The sequence below is a fragment of the Sapajus apella genome, unplaced genomic scaffold, assembly GCF_009761245.1.
Source record: "Sapajus apella isolate SASKATOON/1434 unplaced genomic scaffold, GSC_monkey_1.0 scaffold29, whole genome shotgun sequence".
Lineage (NCBI taxonomy): Eukaryota > Metazoa > Chordata > Mammalia > Primates > Cebidae > Sapajus > Sapajus apella.
Genome location: NW_022436969.1, coordinates 16,869,318 through 16,884,481, shown reverse-complemented (window position 1 = coordinate 16,884,481; position 15,164 = coordinate 16,869,318). Strand labels below are relative to the sequence as shown.

The following is a 15,164-nucleotide window of genomic DNA, read 5'->3' as shown; positions in this document are numbered from 1 at the left end:
GACTGAGAACAAGTTCTGTGCTGATGGAGATATGGGAAGGCTTTTCTCTAGATGTCTAAGCTTGAAATCCCACTTGCCATACACTTAAGTGACATCAATAAATGAATAATTTGCCATATACCAGATACCTGACTTGTATTTCTTTAGACACCAATGTGCTGGTGAGCTGTTGAAGCATGAGTTAGCCCACTTTTACTCAGTTCACACTGATAAACAATTATAGCTTCTGATTTTTAGAAATTTAGTTATAGTAGAGAAGATAGATATGTACAAATAATAGTATAATAAGGAAAATATAATACAAGGTGAAAGGTGTGTCTTAAAACTGGAGGGCAGTGATTATTTTGATGTGACCATAGCTTAGGTTTCTGGGGAGTGAAGATGGAAATGGTATGAGAAGGTGGCCTGGGGTCAGGTGGAAGGGGTCTTTGAATGCCATGTAGAATTTCAACTTTGGTCTAAGGACACACATTTATAACAAGTGGAAGGAAAGGAATAAAGAAATAATGGCTCCTCCTTTCTGGAATGCATCTACAATGTGAAAATTGAATACCTGTAATCAACAGTAACATGAATTAGAGAAGGATAAACTAGAGTTGGAGAGAAATCACGTTTATTGAGTGCACATATGCCATAAAGTGTCTAAGCCCTCTCCATTCAGAGTAGCTCGTACAGGGACACATGAGTGGATTCGAGTCTGCAGGTTGCAGCTAAGAAAACTGTAAGCTGGAGAGAGTGAGGACTGGGGTAGAAGCAGGATTGAAACTCAGTCTGGCCTGTATTGAAGGCCTCTTTTGCTACTGTGAGGCTTCATGGGCACTCTAGTTGAGTAGAATAAGTTCTTCCTTTAGAAAAAGAAGTAGAGAGAGGGTGGCTGTTCAGGAGGAGTCTTCAATAAAGTCTTTAACATTAGGAGGATCATTAGGGGACCTCTGCTTCCAGAAAAGTGGAATAGACATACTTTTCTCTATTCCCTCCACCCAAACCTGGACATTATACATAAAATCAACAGAGGAAGACTCTGAAAGGTGAGGAGAGGGATGGAGACCAGCTGAGGACCTGGAGACCCAGGTAACAGCACAGTGGTGACTTCCTGTGTTTTCTCTCTCCTCATACATCCTGGACTGGCTGTTGGAGAAGCTGAAAACACGGAAAAGCCAATGGAAAAGGCAAAAATAACCCCAAGCAGAGGCCTATCTCTCTAGTTAAAGGACCAGGAAACGGGCAGTGTCACAAGGTGGAAACTTTAGACAATAATCACCTTTCTCTGGCCAAACATCCCAGGAAACACCCTCATCCCCACAGAAGACTGAGTGTGGAGCTGGAACAAGGGGTCCCAAGTCCCCTCCCCCAACCAAGGCAGTGTCAACAGAGGCTGAGTGGGAGACGGGGTTTTCATCCATGCTTAGTGGTTACAGCCTGCCCTCAGCATCAGTGGTGATCACATTGGGAGCCTGGGCCTGTGCCTTCATCCAGTGGTAATGCAGTGTCCGTCCCCATCTGCTAGGGTGTTGTTGCAGGAGGCCATTGGAGTCAGGACTTTCCTCACAGCCCAACATTAATAGGGCTACTGCTCCCCCACATCCCCCCTCCCCTGATGCCAGTGGAAGCCACATGGATCTGTGTCCTCTCAGCTAGGGTGGCATCCGTGTGTGCCTAGGGAGGATGTTTACCTCCACATAACAGCTACAAGGCCGTTCCCCCTTCCCCTACTGAGGTAGTGTGAGAGGAGGCCTCCCACAACACAAGACTGAATAGGACCTAGAGTCTCACAGCAAAATCCCCAAAATGTCCAAGTGTCAACCCCAAATCACTCATACTAAGAATGAGGAAAATTTCAAGTTGAGTGAGAAAAGGCCATGAACAGATGACACAGATGTGAGAATCATCTCACAAGAATTAAAGCAGCTATTATAAAGATGGGCCAACAAGCATTTTTAACACATGTAAAGCAAATGAAAGAATAGAAAGTCTTGCCAAAGAAATGGAAAATAAAAGAAGAACCAAATGGAAATTTTAGAATTGAAAAATGCAATAACCACAACAAATGGGATAATTAATATTTTGTATCAGAATAGGCCTTTAAAAATGAAAAACTCATGAGCATTTAATTTGTGCTGGTCACTATGTGAGGACTTGCATGGATTATCTCATTTAGTTTTCACACACAAAAAACCCTATAGATCTCATTATAACGAGTTTATAGATGAGGACATGAAAAACTGAGGAGTTCAATGACTTGCCCAAGGTTATAGAGCAAGTAGCTTTCTTCCAGTTTTCTCTAATTCTCAATTCCACGCTTTCCACCACCGGACTAAACGGATTAGAATGCTTACTGTAGGTAGTAATTATCTTCTGACTTCCTAAGTGGCCATATTCAGATGACTCTAATATCCAGGATTTCACAAGCTGTGTTAACCCAGTGAAATATATTTTTAGAACCAAATGCATTTCATCTAACTCTTTGAACTCATTGATTCATATTTTACTCTTGTTATGAAACTTTAAAAAGTATTTATACTTTTTTTCTCACTCTGTGTGTACTAAATTTTTGAGGACATGAAGCGACAAAACAGTATCAGCTATTTTGTGGACAAAAGTTAGTTGCAATAAGAGATAAATATCTTGGGTAAACTCATTTTAAAGCCACAGGAATCTGAAGAAAATGAACCCTGAAACTTGAAAATCTTCCATATATGTAATATTTAGCTCCTGCCTATCTCTGTGTTTGAAGACAATATACTAAAAATCATGTCACATGCTCAGCAGTTGTTAAAAACTCCTGACGGCTCTTACTTCCTGGTCCGCATCTCAACACATATCATCTGTACTTGCTCTTACTCTTCCTAGAGGTAAAATCAGCAACCATTTCAGTCAGATGAAAAGTATTTTCACTGTTCCATAACTTCAATAATCTGCATTTTGTTATTTAGTATGTCTTTTGGTGTCATTTGGCCAATCAGTATTTTGTAAGAATAAAAGATGTTCACTTAACATCTTTATACTATGTGAGAATAGACCACGGCATGCTAAAGACAATACAGTTCTGAGAAGGGGCAGGTTATTTTTATGAAGTGAAAGGGCAGAGAGGGAAACAATGTGGCGGGAAGGCATTGCTTTCCAAGGGTGGGAGGCAGCCATGCTGCTTGCAACTTCCCAGAATCCTCCGCAGGAGCCACCTGCCTCAGGACAGTCTCTTGCTGCCATCAGGACCTGAGGCCACATGGTGAGACAAGCAGCATATACCTCTTCCTTCTCATTTCCATGGCTGAGCCCCTTTCTCTGCCAAGTCTCAGTGCCCTCTCGTTATCTGACAGGCATGACTACTCATGCTTCCTCCTGTCCTTTGGTTCTGGGAAGCCTCCAACCTTCTTCTCCATGAAGACTTCCACATGGAGTTACCCCCCACCCACCCAGACATAGCACCTGTTAGAATCTGACCTCTCAGCTAAGAGAGGACTCTTCAGTCTTATCTTACCTGCCTCTTGAAGGAAAAGAGTATAATTGGTTAGCAAAATAATTGAGACTAAAATATAAAATAATGTAGGCTTCACGGAGGGGTGAGTTAGTTGCATTTAGAGAACCCTTTACTATCTGACTGTGTGTCTAATTCCTGGGCTATAGGAAGCCACATTTCCACATCTGAGCCCCTCTTGGGAGATACTTGCCTATTTCAGGTGACTTTATTTTTCAGGATCCCAAGAAAGGTTGTCAATAACTTGACACCCTTCCTGAAATACTGCTGACTTCTGGGTTATTTAGTTATGTTTCGAACTACAGCACTCAAGAGGCTATTTCCTATTTGCCATTTTGCTTAAATTTGTCATGCTTTCCAACTTTTAAAATGTCATGTCACAGAGAAAAAATGACCATCAGTGTTTGGGAACAAGATGGGGCTTAGAGCCTTGAGGCTGCTGCAGTTCTGGAAGGGCTCACCTGGGACTCTGGTACCCCAGAATCCCCTGGTCACCTGAGGGTGTAGCCACACACAGGCTGGGAAGCTACCCTTAGGTAAGTCATGGCAACTTGGTTATAACCTCCTGCTGTGAACTGCCCATCTCCAGGATGTGACAGAGCACCATCCACCATTTTAGCAGAGCAGGGCAGTCAGAGAGAAGTGGAAATCAAATCTTCTGTTTGGGTCTGAGAAAATGAAACATTGTTGATGCAAGAGGAGGGTATAGTTGAAGAGCAGAACCTGGTATCCAAGGGATTTGGCAACAGTAATCACCATCTAGACTCTTGGAATCAGAGCCCCTGGGAAGAATCCAAGAGGAAGGGAGGGTTCCCAGTTAACAGGCACAGCACCTGGCAGGGAATAATTCAGGGCAAGAAGCACATGGAAGACTGGCCAGGTGGCATCTGGGAAGTGGAGCCTTACATCCTGTGTTTAGGATTAGGAGACGAAAGTCATGTCATGGGAAGGAGATAGCAAGAACAAAGTAGATTAATAAACCAATAGATCAATACCAATTATTACAAATTATAGAACATGCATGTAAAAGGGGCCCTTCTCTCTGTAGTAAAGGTTGCTGATACAGGTCTAGATCAGGCTGAGCCAAGCTAGTATCATCTTAACCATCCTGTCCCCAGTTCCAGAGTCCATTCTAGATATTGGTACTAAAGTCCCTTTGGGGTTAGAATGTGTATGGCCTTCTCCAGAAAAATCCAATCTATTTTTATTATGTTCACTGGGCTCATGATAAAATTGTGGACCAGAAATCTGTCCTGGTCCACAATTTTAGCATGACCTTAAAATAAAAGAAAGCTTTCGTGTATTCAGAATGGACTTATTTTGTACCATGTATCAGCAAATTTACAGTGAGTAGGAAGTGAAATCTCAAAAAAGAACCAACTGCCTTGATGTTGATGCATTTGACCACGTGCTCCTCTAGATGTAGCTGATTTAACACTGTGATGGCGATAACAGCTACCATTTCATGACGTGCATGTATGAGTGCGTGCATGCACGTGTGTGTGCATGCATGTGTTTGTCATTTCTCAGGGTCACAACAACCTTTATGAGTTGGATCTGCTTTTCTGATTTCACTGGGGAGAATCTCTGAAGCTCTGGCATAAATGTCTTCCCCAGGGTAGTGTACAAGTAGCCTGTCTTATGTGTGTCTTCCCTGGTGTGGCTACCTCATTTCTGGCAGTGGGAGAGGCTTGGGGCCTCCTTGGAGACAGGGATGCAGGCAAAGGGATCCAATGAAGACAGCTTATCAGCCTGCAGAAGGAACCAGGTCATTGGCCCTGGCAGATCCTTCTGCCCATAGCCTGCTCTTGGGCTTTGACAGCATCCAGGATTCAGGACTCTGCCTTGACTTTGAGGGGAGAGAAGAGACTCAGCAGGACTGGGCTTGGGCCTCACCTCTCTCACCTACAAGGTATCCTTTCACACCCCAGCAGAAAACTTCCCAGCAAAGCTCTGGAGGATTAAGCAGAACTGCAGATAGAGTGTTTCTGCATACATGAATATTAAGAAATGAAAACACAACATTCTCTGATACCAGCAAATATGCTTAGTTACCCATAGTCTTTTCTGATATAGTCAAACCAGGGAATCCATATTGATGATATAAACTGAGTCAAGTGTTATGTGACATTTGCATTGTTCCATTGGAAGTACAGCTCTATGCTATTCTTAGATTTTTAAGTTTCCAAAATTGTAAATACCATATGTACTGATGAATCTGTGTATAATTCTTTGTGGACCAGTGTCTGTGGTTCTAGAACCTAAGATTTTCTCAAAAGGCAATATGAAAAGAAACTGTTATTTGAGTGTGCTTAGGGAAAGAAGAATGTTTCTATGTAATTTTTAAATATTAGATGTAAGTCTGCTCCAATGACAGTGGATCCCTGATTTATCACTATATACTGATGACGGTGCTTTCATTTTTATACAAACCAGTGCTTTTGGCTGCCCGTATTCGGACATGAACTTGAAAAAGGAGGCAACACTTCATGATCGTTTGAAAGAACAAACACAGGCAAATTTGGAATCAGACTCTTCACATTCAAAATCAAAAAACCTCTGTAGTTTGAACTTCAATGGAAAACATGAAAAGGTGAACAGTCAGCCAAGGTAAGAAACTTCTTGAAAATGTGAACCAGAAGGTAAACCATGTAGAATAGTAAAAGAAAAATTTTGTTAATAGTAATAGTTCCTTATTTTCTTCAAAAGAATTATTTTTATTTCTGGATATTATTATGTTTGCGGGGCTCACAAAATTCATCTAAAACTTGATCTTCATTTAAAAAATACTTTCTTTTGCTTCATCCTTAAATATTTGAATTTACTTTTTTCTAAATGTATATATTGTATGTAAGAAGTAGAAAGTATATCTCACTTGTACAGTTCCAAAAGATTCCCTTTTATCTTAGAAAGTCTTTATTCTTTTGAATCATTTCATAGATATTACCTCTTTTGGTACATGGATGAGTAGCTGTATCTTCTTATTCATATCAGGATTTCCTCTATTATCTGTTACCTGTCTTTGTCATCTTTAATACAGATATACCTCAGATATGATTTCTTCTTACACCATATAGTTTCCATTTTGATTTGTTGACAACACGTCTTCGTTTTGTTCCTAAATGTAAACTTGTGATTCTAAACATCAGTTTTCAATTTTTGTTTACATATAACTATATTCTAAGGAGCTGCAAGTACAGCCTTGTTTGATGTTTTTTAACCTAAATGAGTAAAACAATCTAAGTAACATCTTTTCTCCAAAGAGCTCCATACTCCATGCTGGGAATTATAAATATAGAAAAGTCTAACACTAAGTAAATAACTGGAGACCAGACAGAGATTGAGCCAAGAAAGGCTAGACAGAGAGATAAGAAATGGCATTTTTCTGACCCTGCTGCAGGCAAAAGGAATCATGTTCAAGACCTTGAACACCCCAGAACCTGACTGTGCAAGATTTGAAGGGACACCTGCTTTCTCCTAACCTCAGAGCCTTGCTCTTTGCATTCAGCAGGTGTAGAACAAAGACACACAGGCCTCTCTGTGGGTGCAGAATTTCCACTGAAATCACTGTCAGCCCATTTGCACCTCCATTACAGGTGGGGATGGTGCTCCTTCCCTTCCAAGGGGACACCAGTTTATTAGGAGAATTTGGCTCATAGGATACACTTTTCACATGGGTTTTACATCCTGGACTGTGGATGTTCTTTTTGTTCATGCACATGTTATTTGAGAGTGTTTGGGTGACATTTCATTTTTGTTAAATTTTGAATATTTTGACTTGACTTCTGTACACATGATTGTAGATGAGTGCTTCTCTCTATTGCATGATCTGTTTCCTATGGATACACACACTTCTCTATTTTTATAGCTGTATCTGGCATTTTTATTATTTATTATACACCCACCCCTCTTGTTGAAACTTTACAGGGCCTTGTTGTTCTTTACTGCTGTTTCACAACCACACTGTTTACAACTTTAAGTAGTTGGGAGCTTGAACGTCCTTTCCATCTCCTGGCTGAGAGGGAATTTTTTCTTTTTAAACTATTTTCCAAGAAATAGAGTTTATTTATCCCAGAATCATAGAGACCAGTACATCCACTCGCCCTTAATCTTTTTGCTATAATCTGTTGTATTTTTTAAAATAAAAACCTAGTCAGTTTCACTTGTAAATATTTTAGACATTCATCCTCAATGCCAAAAATCACAGAAATGAAACAGACCTTTGAACTGCCTTAAAAATGTATATATTGCTCTCAGAGGTTAGCTAAGCTTTTCTTTCCAGCAAACACAGATATGTTGCCTGCCCTATTTTGAACTCCTCTTAGGAGTTTGGCCTTTTAAACTTATTGTTATGTGTTTACCATTTATTAAGGGGCTTTGCGCTGAAATATATCAGTTAGGAATAATTACTACAGATAGAAAGGAGTAGAGAATGTTAGTTGATAATCAAGCAAACAAATCACGGATTGTCCTGTTCTACCACATCCTATGTCACCTGTGGGGCAGGAACTGTATGATACACATCATGAATCCTCAAGCCTACTTTCATTTTTATATCTCAAGACCAAAGCCATCCTTGCATTCCAATATCTGTTCACTGTTTTTCCTAACCAATCATCCTAATAATGTTTGGATAAATCGTATTAGCAACCATTCCCCTTTTGAGTCTCCTCTCATCTCTGTGGCATCTTGTTCATAGTCTTAAATTTCAGGCGAGGGAAAAAAAGAGAACAAAGGAATCAACAAGGAATGATATATAGGCCAATTATGCACAGATAAAATGTATTTTAACTCTCTCCACAGCTTACTTGTAGTACTTTCCTGAGGCTGCTTTTTCTCTAACCTAAATATTTGCTCTTAAAATCATCAGATATTAGCTACAGGACATGAAGAATATTTAAATTCTCTCTCTCCTATTCTGCATGTTGAGGAGAAATAACATTTACCTGGCTCTTGTCCAAAAAATAGGAGGGAGGGTTAAATTGGTGAAAATCCGAGCTATAATTTCCACTGGCCTCCAGTCAATCCAACCACCACTGAGCTCTGGACAGGTCTTCTGTAATTTTTTATACGAGCAACATTTGTCATGCTAGAATATCCAGAGTTCCAGCCTGGGCAACAATACGAAAACCCATCTCTACAAAACATACACATACACACACACACACACACGCGTGCACACACACACACACACACAGACACACAAAATAGCCGGCATGGTGGAATGTGCCTCAGCTACTCAGGAGGCTGAGGTGGGAGGATCACTTGAGCCTGGGAGCTAGAGGCTACAATGAACTGAGATCACACCATTTCATTCTAGCCTAGATGACAGAGTGAGACCCTGTCTAAAAAAAAAAAGAAAAAAGAAAAAAGAAAAAAATATATATCCAGACTTCTTATAATTCAAGTGAAAAATTTAAAATTAACTTTGATATACTTCCAAATTCTGTTTGATATTGCCCAACAATTTAGAGAATTTTTTTCTTTTCCTTAACTGCATTACAATTTTTTGATTATTTTTAAACAACATGTTTGCTCTTGGATTATCTTTGTATCGGGGTTATAAATAGTAAATGTATGACTCTACTACCTGATGTAGTGGTAGAAATAGTCTGTTTATATTCACATTTTTAGTAGTCATGTTTTAATTTTGAGAGATTTGTATATGTACTTCTAGGTGTTTACAAGACTTACCTTTATAACAGTAAGATATAGATGTAATATTAACTGTAAAGAGTCATACTCAGGATATTAGAGTAAGTCACCATTACTGAAAAACTTAATATATTCCTTTTTTATTTGTGCTAATAGAGTGAATAGTATTATATTCATGGTGCACTAAAGGCAAATGGCTTTACACTTGAGTTTCTTTCATTTGGGTATATATGGTAGAGGAGAAAATACCTTAATTCATTTAACCATTTACAGTTTGCACATGCATTACCTTTGGAGCCTCCCATAATTTTGTGATTTAGGCAAAGCAGACACTATTATCACCATAATATTGCCATTTATAGATCAGGAAATAGTAAGCTGGTAAGCTTATCTGGGACTGAAACATAGGTCTTCTGACTAAATCCAGCATATTTCTAGTACAGTCAATTAATAATCATATTGCAGAAATATCAGTGATAATAACTATCTACTATTAGTCCATCCTTGGGGGCTGCAAAGCGTTATGCTAAACAATTTATATACATCATAGTGTTGATTTCATTTCATCCACCCAACAACCCTGTATGTGATAAGTTTTCTTATTAAGATTTTATGACATAGGCACCTAAAAATTCAGAGAGGTTAGTCCGTGTCTGAGATCATGCAGATGAGAAGTCAAAAAAAAATCCCACGTGCAATTCAACTATGTTAGACTAGTAAAAGAATGACAGCTTAAGGCTTTGGAGAGGCCCAGCTAGGTTCATATTTAGTCTATTTCTACTGATGTCTAGGATTCTCAGACTCACCTTGTAATGCATCTGTTTCTTATTTTGTAAAAATAGAACTACCAAAGGGAAGAATCTCACCATGTTTTCCCCAAACTGTTGGTTCTTATTTGTACTATATATAATACAAAACGTCCATGTTGAGTACATTTGATTATAATATACTAAAGGCTTCTACCTACAACAAGAGAATAAAATTAGTCATTAAAACATTTTCAGTCATAAAGAAAATTACTTTGGAATACAGCTTCCATCTACTCCCTATATTATCTATTAGCTGGTTTCCCCAGGCCCAGGGGAACATTTTTTCCAGGCTTTTTTTTTTTACCTGCCTAAGTATTCTTTAATAACCTCCTTTGCCTCCCAGAAGCATTGTTTAATGTATTCTAATTCACACAATTGATAGCACCACCATTCGTTAAAATACTGTCATATTCTGTCATTACTATTAAGAAAATCAAAGAAAGTGCACAATAAAACTTACTTTGTTTTTCCTGATGCCTGCCATATTATAAATGCCATGCACTTTTTGAAGACCAATATTGGTATAAACATGCCTGGGGAAAATTGTGGTAATCAGAAAGAATGGCATGTAGTCGAATAGTTCCTTAATAATCTTGATGATAAGCTGCACAACCATGAGCCAACTGGTTTATTTCCACTAGGCAAATTAGCTGCAGTATAAATACCTCCTGTGACATCCATCCTCAGAATTATAACAATGTTAGTCAGATGTCCCACACATTCACCTTCCAAGTGAGTAAATAGGTTCTTTAATCCACCAGCCTTTTCTCTGGCTTCTTACTTTCACTTTCTCACTGCTCACTTTCACTTTCTCTTGATTCTTTGCTTTGGGAGGTAGCATCTCCTCAGTGGCCCCACTCACTCTCCATCATGGGCTGCGGTGTTGTTTCATTCCTGCCCTTGTGCCTTTGGTTCCTTTCTTGGTACCTCCTTTACACCTGCCTACATCTCCTTCCTTGCCCGTGACTCACCTCTCTCTTGGAGTTTTCTGTGGCAGTTCCAACCTTTAAGAGCTTCTTGAAGTTGGAGATTGTGTTTTATGTCTCTGTATTTCTCATACTTCGTGTAATACCTGACACATAGTAGGCACTCAACAATTTAAATAGATGTTGAGCAGCCTACTAGGTGCCAAGGACAGTGGCCAGCCCTGAGAGGCTGAGTTGCTACAAGCCAGTCCCTTCCCTGCTCTCAGCTTTCCTCTGTCCTTTTAGTCTACGCCACACGTCTGTCGTTTTAGTCTACACCACACAACTTATTTGTGTGCCTGCATGTACCTTTTTAATACTTTGTTGTGTCTATGCCATGTCTTCTTAAAAAGAAAAGGAAAGAACCAATTTATCTTTTTGCTTTTTCTTCATTATGGTTCCCATTATGGGTCTTTAGTGTACCTAAGTTGATTGATTTCATTATATACATTTGTTTTTCTCTTAGAGTCTCAATTCCTTCACCTGTGAAATGGTCATAAATGTGAGGCTTATATAAGATTTTGAATATAGGAATATAGCTGTAGGTAGATATAGACATTGATATATGTGTAGATACATGAATGGGCCTGGCACATAGGAGAGACTGTTGAAATAATCATTCCATATCTTTTTTCCATTTTTATGAAAACCATTGATTTTAAAGTCTTGCAGTTGGACCAGTTCTAGTGGTGTGTATAGCGCACACCTCAACACCAAGCGTAGGAATTTAGACCCTTACTTAGTCTGAGATAACACTCAGCGTCTATAACTAAATTAAGCCCCTTAATCAAGTAAGTAGTGTTCACCATGACAAGCTAGAGTCCTTCTTGCCCTTTAGGGGATTTTGACTGGACAGGAAACTCCAAGGCCTTTCAGAGAAGCCCCCTCCAGCTCCCTGCCTCCAATCAGACTCTGAGGAACCACTAGCCAGGCATGACAACTTAGGAGCTCTACAGCGGGAAAGGACTCAGGAGATTCACTCAAATTCTCCAATGTGGAGACAAGGGTATCAATGCCAAAGAATTCTGCTATTTCATCAGCACTGTTGTCAGTGGCCCCTTCGAGCCTCTGACATCCAGGTCATCACTCTCCTTACTATTTCATACCACCACCTGCTCCAGAATTAAGATGCAGTCAGGTTGAAATTCGGTTTCGGTATATAGATAGCTGACTAACATTTACCTTGCTGAATTCAGCACCATGACCATAGCCAGGTCCTGCAATTAGACATATTCATTCATCCAACATTTATCTGTTGAATAAATATTTAGAGAATACTGTTCCAAACTCCAGTGATACAGTAGTGAATAAAACAGACAAAAATCCTTGTTCTTATCAAGCTTTTCTTTGGTGATAAGAAAATCACCCAAACTAGTAAGTGGCAGGACAAGGATTTGAACTCAGGTGGGATGGCTCTTGTTTGTGCAGACTTGGCAGTAGGCACGCTCACTTGCTCACAGCATCAGTATTCATTTGCTCAGCAAATATGTGTGGAGCTGCTGATGTTGCCAAGTGGTAGGGACGTGGAGATGAGCAAAACAGTTCCATCTTTGTGTGGAGCCGATTTGCAGGTGAGGGAGATAGAGGAGGAAGAAAGAATGCAAACCATTAATAAAAGAAAATCACAGACCGTGACAGGTGCCATAGGGAATAACACAGAGTAGAAAGGGTGATGTTCGAAATGTTTTTGGTAATCACCTAGCGTAAAGGGCTCAGCCATGAAGGGAAAAAAGGGTTCTGTTGAATATTGTGCAGACTGAAAGTGAAATGAGTCATGCCCAGATCAGCTTAGGAGCATGGAGAGGATCTGGGATGAGATGAAAGGGCCCAGCCCTTCCCAGGCTCCACCTGCCTCACTTCATGGGCACTTCACTACAGTCCCCTGTTTCCTAAATGAATGAATAGTTATGCCAAACATTATTAAATAACCCATGAGTGCCTCGCTAGGTCTTCAAATTATTTTTCTGAGCTGATTCTCATACCGAATTTTAAAATTTATTCTAAATCTCTGGGTTTCTGGAATCCTGCCTTGGCTCAGGCTCTCGGTGACTAAATGCCACAGAACAGTGTGTCCTACAATGTCCAGAGCTCCTTGCATAGAGGAAATATTAGTGTTCCTGCACCCCAGAAAAACAAAACCTTGCTGCCTGAGCACCAGCAAGCAATTTTCTCATGTATATTCTTAACCTGGCTTTAAAATAATTATTGCTCATTCATTGTAAAGAGAAAAGTTGGGACTTCAACATGATCTTTTTTCTCACTATTATGGCGATACTTGCTTATTATGGGAAAAGAAAAAATACAATTGAGTAGAAAGAAAAAATTAAAAACATAAATAACAGCTACACTTTTTTCTATCAAACAGCATAGCATATAGAGGTTTGGGAAAATGTAAGAATATGTCCACCTTAATAATTCCAGTAATGTAAAAGTTTTAAGAAATTAAGAATTTCTCATTCTTCACTCCTAACTCTGATGCTGCATACTTAGGTCACTAGGGTTAACAGATTGCCACCTGCTCTCTGTACCTTTTTGGTGTTCGTGTGTGCACATGTGGATGTAGATATATGTATTAGTCTATTTTCATATTGTTATGAAGAACTGCCTGAGACTGGGTAATTGATAAAGGAAAGAAGTTTAATTGACTCACAGTTCAGCATGGCTGGGGAGGCCGCAGAAAACTCACAATCATGGTGGAAGGCAAAGAGGAAGCAAGGCACCTTCTTCACAGGGTGGCAGGAAGGAGAATGAACATAGGAGGAACTACCAAACACTAATAAAACCATCAGATCTATGAGGACTCACTATCACGAGGACAGCATGCAGAAACTGCCCCCGTGATTTAGTTACCTGCACCTGGTCTCTCCCTTGACACATGGGGATTATGATGATTACAATTCAAGATGAGATTTGGGTGGGAATGCAAAGTCTAACCATATCAATGTACATTCACTCTTTTAAAATGATTTATATTAACATTTTACGAATCAGCAATGTGTTTTATTTCATTTAACAATATGTCGTGGATAAACTGCCATAGCAACACAAAAGACCCAATGCATTATTTTTAACTACTGCATCCTATTCCATAATGTAGGCATACCATAACTCATTCAACCATTTCCCTAACGACCATGGTTTCCAGTATTTCTCCTCTTGTAAATAATGCTGCAGTAAACATTTTCATATGGATATTATAGATCTTATTATTTGCTGATGATTTTTACTGCCATATTTTAAAAGGGTTCATTACTTCTTATGTATAAACTCAGCATATTGTATGAATCCTTCAGATTGATAGAATCTCACAGGTCCTTGGTCCATTTTGCTTGACTATGAGTAAATAAATTGACATATTCAAATCTACACATATGCATGGGAACATAGAAAGCTTGTGCAGGCCCCATAATTTGTCCCAGCTCCACATCTTACCTCATCACACACCACACCCCATCACTAATTCTCCACACCCCACCCACCCTCCACCTGCAGTGGCCCTCTCTGCATTTCCTATGATAAAATTTGTTTTGAGGCCAAGTTCAAACTCTTCTCCTGGAGGCCTTTTCTAATATCTCCCACCTTGTATGCAGAAAATGTCCTCCTGCTGTATGATCACATAGCACATTCTCTGTCTCTCTGATGTAGCCCTTTCTGGGTCTGCTTTGTGCAGAATCTGCCCTTGTACAAGTCTGCATCCCCTAATAGGTTATGAATGTTTTGGTGGTAGAAACCATCTTGGCTGAATGCAACACCCGCAGGCAGGAAAACCTCAGAGAAATGTCCACTGAGTTTCAAGAATTTGCCTAAAAAGTCAGAGCCCAGTGTCTGCCTTTTAAGCCTTAAGTTATAACTAAACAGTTATTGTGGCAGTTGGGGGAGCAGCTTCCCAGATAAGACAATCACATGTTTTGTGTGTGTTTTTGAAGTTACGGACTTTTTCTTCTCCTTCTTTCTTCTTTCTATTTCTTCTTCTTTCTATTTCTTCTTCTTCTTCTTCTTCTTCTTCTTCTTCTTCTTCTTATTCTTATTCTTATTCTTATTCTTCCTTCTTCTTCTCCTCTCCTTCCTTCCTTCCTTCCTTCCTTCCTTCCTTCCTTCCTTCCTTTCTTTCTTTCTTTCTTTCTTTCTTTCTTTCTTTCTTTCTTTCTTTCTTCTTTCTTTTCTTTTCTTTTCTTTTCTTTCTTTCTTCCTCCTCTTCTTCTTCCTCTTCTTCTTCTTCCTCCTCCTCCTCCTCCAGGGGTCAATGAGCTTTATTTTTGT

The 15,164-nt window shown here is 39.5% G+C and overlaps 1 protein-coding gene across 2 annotated transcripts in view; it reads left to right on the top strand.

Moving 5' to 3' along the window:
• L3MBTL4 (L3MBTL histone methyl-lysine binding protein 4) overlaps positions 1-15,164 on the top strand; it is a 446,421-nt gene that overhangs the window by 308,203 nt on the left and 123,054 nt on the right. For both annotated transcript variants that reach the window (XM_032293336.1, XM_032293337.1), the window contains exon 15: positions 5,912-6,085. In XM_032293336.1, the coding sequence (XP_032149227.1) occupies positions 5,912-6,085 (174 nt within the window). The remainder of the gene's footprint in view (positions 1-5,911; positions 6,086-15,164) is intronic.